We start from the raw sequence: 6,096 nt of genomic DNA, 5'->3' as shown, positions 1-6,096 counted from the left end.
AAAGAGAGAGAGAGCATGTCTAATGGGTGTGTTGGCTGTATTTCTATCTCTCTCTCTCTCTCTCTCTCTCTCTCTCTCTCTCTATCTCTATCTCTATCTATATATCTATATATCTATATATCTATCTATAGGCCGAGAGTAGAATTGGCTCTTGGATTGCTGAGGAATGCTGGAGCCAAAGTGTCAGTGCTATTTATGATGCAGAGTGAAGAAACAACAGGTACAGGCAGAATGAGCTGACCAATCAGGTTTCAGCGGTGTCAAGTTCAGGTGAATAAGGTGCTGCACGTGTTCGAGTGTACACAGCGTGACTGTAATATTTGTTTAGGTTGAATACACTTCTTCTCTTGCCAGCTCACAACACAGAGCATTATTGGGCAAGATCAAATCAGTACAGACTTCATTGTTGAATTTTATATTTGTTGCTAAGGAACATTTTTACTGACTGTTGTACTTTGAAACAACAAAAAATATTTTCTGATACAAGTAAAATACTTTTTAATTGGAAGAAAACGTAATTTTGGACAAACCTAGTGCTGAAACGATCAGCTGATGGACATAAAATGAATCAACAACTCTGACAACCCACTTCTATAGTCCCTGCTATAAGTTGTTAAGTAAAAATGCAAAACTTCCTCTTGTTGCAGCTTTTAAATGACAAGGGTTTGCTGCCTTTCTCCGTTTAATATCATTACAAACTGGATATCTTTGAGTTTCAGATTGCTACTCAGACAAAACTAACAAAAGTAATTTAAATACTCCATCTTTGGGTTCTAAGAAACTGTACTGAGCATTTTTCACTATTTTCTGACATTTTATAGGCTATACATCGATAAATTGAAAAGAAAAACCAAAAGATCACGTGAGGAAGCCCTTGACAAATGTAAATAAATATGTACACCATATACTTCAATCAATATCATTTTCAATATCATTTTCAACTCTTACCTGTCCCTTGTAGAATCCCTCGAAGCCGTCGTTGACAGCAAACATCTTGTGGCCCTCAGTGATTCCCACTCTGACAGCAGAACGCACGGCGGCGTTCATACCTGCTGCCGGGGCGCCAACGTTCAACACTGCAACGTTAAAGGAGCTCTGTGGGTGACAGAGAGCAGCAGTCACACACACACGCAGTGGACAGAGCAAAACCTGGCACTCATACAGGGTGGTGCCCATATGCAACAACACCCCCAAGCTTTGCCACATTTTAAAAAACATCTTCTCGTAGAGCAGGTCTTACATTCAGTGTACAATCACAGCATGTATGATGCTTGGTTTGAAGAAGATGGTATATCAGCAACTTTTAGAGACAGAGAAGACAAGCAGTGATTTCTGCAGCAGGACATGAAGTAGGCAAATTTGATTAAAGATACTCGCTGCTTTTTCTTTTAAATTTTAACCCCCAAAGAATTATTTTCAAACTAAGAACAATTGTTGTCCATGCCTGACAGGACAGTTTATCTCCACTGCCTGATAATACCATCCATGTCTCATTAACTGCTGAGGAGATAGGCAAGACTTTGCCTCAGAGCAGAACAACAGCAGGCAAAGATTACCTTGCATGCAAGAAGCCACATGCTGCTAAAAGACGCAGTAAAGCAGCAGCTGCTCTCTCATGACAACTACTGAAAATAGACAGTGAAATGCAAACTTTCACTGACCATCCAAAGTTTTCTTGCTATTAAATCTTAAATCATCTGTGCCACGTGTTGCTGAGTGTACGGCAACTTTCAACCCCTGATATCACAGTGCACATGGTCCATATTCCATTTGAAGCCCACAGAGTTGTGTGTACAAAACCCACATTTGAATGTAAGCCTCATACACTCAAAGGCCTCATTTGGTGAGTGACAGCTGGGTCAAAGATGCGCTGAGAATTGATGACAGATTGGCCTTGAAAGTTCTCCTTTCGTAATTCTTAAACGGGACAATTGAGGGCATGGATTAAATTGAAGAACATGAAAACGATGTTGAAACACTCAAAATGGACAGGCGTCAAGCTCTCAGCTGCTGATGAACTCAAAACGTAGCAGAGTCAAGAAGAAAAATGTCAGGTATTGACAGTTGGCTTTGAATGCTTGGTTTCTTCTTGGTTTCTAAACTTTCCTTAGACTGTAGACTGTATTTTTAGTCAAAGGTTTTGTTCAGACGCTTAAGTTCGATAACAACATTGAACGCCAATGTACTGAGGTCTCATGTTTCCTTAATGAAAAGAATGGATTTGTCCTGGCAGTGGTATCAAATAATGACACAATACCCAGCCTGAATCATCATAAAGACGAACACTATTGTTCTCAGCTAACAAACATGTCCAGTGTAATGTTCCAAGAATCCTGAAAATTACCCGCATTTTCACCTTGACAACCATTTCTTTTCATTTTTTATCAAAATATTTTTGAGAAAGTACTCAAATCCAACATGATAAAATCAGCTAAGAATAATTTAATTCTTTGACTGACATTAACACATTTAAGTCAGTGGGATAGGTAGTTTTTCCACAACAATATCATTAATCAACTGGTCTACCACTAAATCCAGTGTCATATATGTGAATCAAGACCAGAAAAAGCCATAATATCGCTACTGCAAAGCCCCCCCCAAACCTGCGTCTTTTGAACAGAGAGCATGGAGCCTGTCCAGTTTGAGTTATGAATAAGCAAAGACACACTTTCGGCCACGGCCTCCACAGACTCGACATTAAACTGTAAGGAGGGCTACTTCAGGTTAATTTGAAGCAGATCACAGCCGACGCAGTGATTGTCCTTGACAGTGGGGCTGGTGGGACGCCTTCACTGAAGCACTGACACAACTCTTTGCATTTCTTCTACTTCTAAAGCAGAGCCATGAAGAAATAAGCAATGACAGACAGAGCGACAGATAATGAGCGCTGACACTGTCATTTTGTGGCACTGTTTGACCATATAAACGTATGTAGTAGTAAGTTATGTCTCTGTAAAAAAAAGGTTTACTCCTAGAAAATCATTAGAATAAATACTAAGCGATAAACTAAAATCTAATTTTTATCTCAGCATGGGGGAAGTAAGAGCCAAAGTGAATAAGGATCAACCAAAAAGTCTAAACTAGTTGCTGAAAAGCTCATCTGCTCTGTGAACTACGCCCGCAGAAGCTTCAGAAGCTGACCTAGAGCATGTTCAGCCTCATTATTTATCACATACATTGAACTGCTCTTCATCACCCGCCACCTCCTCTCCCTCAGGACAGACAGTCACAGAAAAACAGACTCTGTTAGTGTCACAAAAAGACTGCAGCACCCACAAAGCACCTGACCAGGAAGTACCTTATGCTACCGTACAAATCTCAGAGCTGCTGGTGGAAAGATACATTAGAAGAATTAAAATTGTGATGTTGACTTATTGATTTGATATGATCATTGATATAAATAGTTTTATTTATGTTTATTTGGTTGCGAGGGTACTTACATTTGGAAGCTCAGAATCTGCTTTCCGGTAGGAGAGGAGTCTGTAGGTGCTCAGATTGTTTTCAAAGCTCCTGCAGATAAATAACACATGAAAAAGTAAATTAGCAGTTAACAAGTAGTAGCAGTAGAGGAAGCCTTCAGAGTCAATCAAAAATCAATGCACACACTTTTAAACCGGGGCACACTGCCAAACAGACAAAATCAGTGCAGGAAAGAAATGTGGTATACTGTTCAGACCTCAGATGAAACTGGTGGGAAAAGTAAGTGACTTCTTCTTTATCTGATCATATCAGAGTAGTTAAAGTTAAAGAATACCTGCCACGCAGTCTCACTGCTTCTTCAAACTTCTTCTCATCCATGGCCTTCTGAACCTCTTGGGTCTGATGAGAAAAAATAAAAGAGCTTCTTCACCACACATGTCAAAATTAACATTAAAAGCATATATTGGAACCAACAGAAGTGAATAATATTTTGTGTAGTGGAGCAATCTCCTTTTCTGTGACCTCTGTCACTCCAACATGCACACACACACTCTTACCATCTGAACACACTCCATAAGTGGTAGTCGAACAGCCTGGTTGCCAACCAGAGACACGACGCAGGCCGGGGTGCTGGCAGAGGCTTCCAGTAAGGCCAACACTGCCTCCACGCCCATACGACTGGCCTGCAGAGGTAATATAAAAGGTCAATACTGAGCAGTACGATGTTTGCAATGCTGCTCCATTGAAAACTATTACAGACACTTACCAGGATCCTGTCAAAGGCAGAGGGGGTCCCACCTCTCTGCACATGGCCCAAGATGGTGACCCTGGTGTCAAAGCCCAGGCAGCGTACCACCAGCTGCACATGGAGGGACAGCAAAGTGGAGGATGATAGTGAGTGGTCGAAATAGAAAATGTGTACAACAATGTCCTGTAAAATCTGCTGCTATGCATTATTGTATCTTATCACATTTCAGTACAAATAAACCAAACAGCTGTAACATGAATTTAAAATTACTGCATGAAAACATAATCTCATATTCTTATCAACAATTGCTCTTACTAAAACTTAAACTCACAAAAAACCCAACTCAGCTGCCTAATAGAGTATTAATATAATATTCATTCTTCAAGATTTAATAGCATCTTAAAATGAAACAGTCTTAAGAAAATGTAGAAACATAAGAGATGATGCAAAAACAAAGAAAAACAGAAGGAGAAATCATGCAAAACATCTGCTGTCATGTTGAGAGTACCAATAGTGTGCATGCAGGGCGCGATGGGACATGGTGGGAATGAAAACATTACTAAATGCCTGATGGAAATATGAAAAATGACTCCCAAGAAAAAAATAAAAAATTAAAGGTGAAAAGCCAACACAAATATGAGACATAAGACATAAAAGTGTGTGGCGTGTGCTCCCACCATGAACAGCAAACCATGAAGGAAAAAACAAATCCATGCTTCTGAAGAAGAGTTTGTGGGTTCCGTAGCTTGATCAGGCTCCTCCACCGTACTTACTTCCTTGATATAATCGGGAGTTATTGCCTTGTTGTGGCAATCTATGGCACCCTCGGCTACAATAATAATGTTCAGCCTTTTCTTATCGGCGCGGTTCTAGAGGGATATACAGAAGCAAAAGCATTTAAACACATGACAGAAAACGTTTTGCATCGCCAAAAGCTGGATCCAGTAATGGAGGATAATCTCAGATGATAAACCTTCATGTCTTTAAAGGACATGTTGCCTTTTAATTGGCTGTCTTTCTTCAGCAGGCACTTGCCACATTGAGGAAGAAGTTTTAAATTTACAGTAAGAAGAATACATATCAGCACAACAAAAATTTTGGTTCCTTCTGGTAAGATATTAGACACAAAGATTAGCTTGAAGATACCCTGTTGGGTTGCATTTTAAACAGTTAACATGAAGTGTTTCTCACCAAAATGTGTGTATCCTTGGGGCCTTACAAATGAATGTGTTTCCTTCATCATAAAACATTTCAAAAGCACATTATGAAACCTCCACTGTTCAATTCAAGGAATTCCTGCATGCTGGCAAGTAATCTTCTTCTTTGCCTTTTTCTGGCAAAGTTTCAGATTACTGCCACCAACTGTCAGTCAGAGGAACTGCATGAAACTGAAGGACATCATATAGTCCTCTCACTGTCAGACAGAAACCTTCTCTCAGAATGTGGCAAGTGTCTGAACAAAAAACAATGAGGAAACACCGTGCTATAGCTCTGTTAGACGTCTGCTCATCAGACATACTGATATCCACCAGTTGGTCCAGCTTCTGGTTTCCCCCTCTGTCTCAGTCTGAAACTGAGCTCTACTCACATCCTTCACAAAATCAGAGGAAATGGGTTGTCCTTGTCTGTCAATGGCTCCTTCAGCAACTATGATAATGTTCAATCTGGAACCTCGAGATCGACTCTGGACGATAACAAACACACTCACCACATCAAATCTGCTGAAGATGTATCAGTCAGTATCAAATTATGCTAAATCTATATTGTTAATAGCTAACTGTACTATTGGGTACTGGCATAATATAAAAATATTTAGTAAAAACGTTCTGTAAAATCCTTTTTTGTCTTCAAATTATCTGATGATCTAAGGTAAAAAAAATATTAATTATATTATATAATACATAAATGGGGGGGGGGGGGTTTAATGG

The 6,096-nt window shown here is 39.7% G+C and overlaps 1 protein-coding gene across 4 annotated transcripts in view; it reads right to left on the bottom strand.

Moving 5' to 3' along the window:
- LOC118335056 (ATP-dependent 6-phosphofructokinase, platelet type-like) overlaps positions 1-6,096 on the bottom strand; it is a 29,467-nt gene that overhangs the window by 13,096 nt on the left and 10,275 nt on the right. For 2 of the 4 annotated variants that reach the window (XM_035671240.1, XM_035671238.1), the window contains exons 8-13: positions 5,757-5,852; positions 4,187-4,279; positions 3,978-4,103; positions 3,755-3,819; positions 3,441-3,510; positions 949-1,095 (exon numbers count right to left, since the gene is read on the bottom strand). In XM_035671240.1, coding sequence (XP_035527133.1) covers positions 949-1,095; positions 3,441-3,510; positions 3,755-3,819; positions 3,978-4,103; positions 4,187-4,279; positions 5,757-5,852 — 597 coding nt within the window. Of the gene's footprint in view, positions 1-948; positions 1,096-3,440; positions 3,511-3,754; positions 3,820-3,977; positions 4,104-4,186; positions 4,280-4,941; positions 5,038-5,756; positions 5,853-6,096 lie in introns of all 4 variants that reach the window. The other 2 variants (XM_035671239.1, XM_035671237.1) reach the window with 1 other exon arrangement.

The sequence above is a fragment of the Morone saxatilis genome, unplaced genomic scaffold (genome assembly GCF_004916995.1).
Source record: "Morone saxatilis isolate NCDOM2014 unplaced genomic scaffold, NCSU_SB_2.0 Contig23, whole genome shotgun sequence".
NCBI lineage: Eukaryota > Metazoa > Chordata > Actinopteri > Moronidae > Morone > Morone saxatilis.
This window is presented reverse-complemented; position numbering and strand designations above follow the sequence as displayed.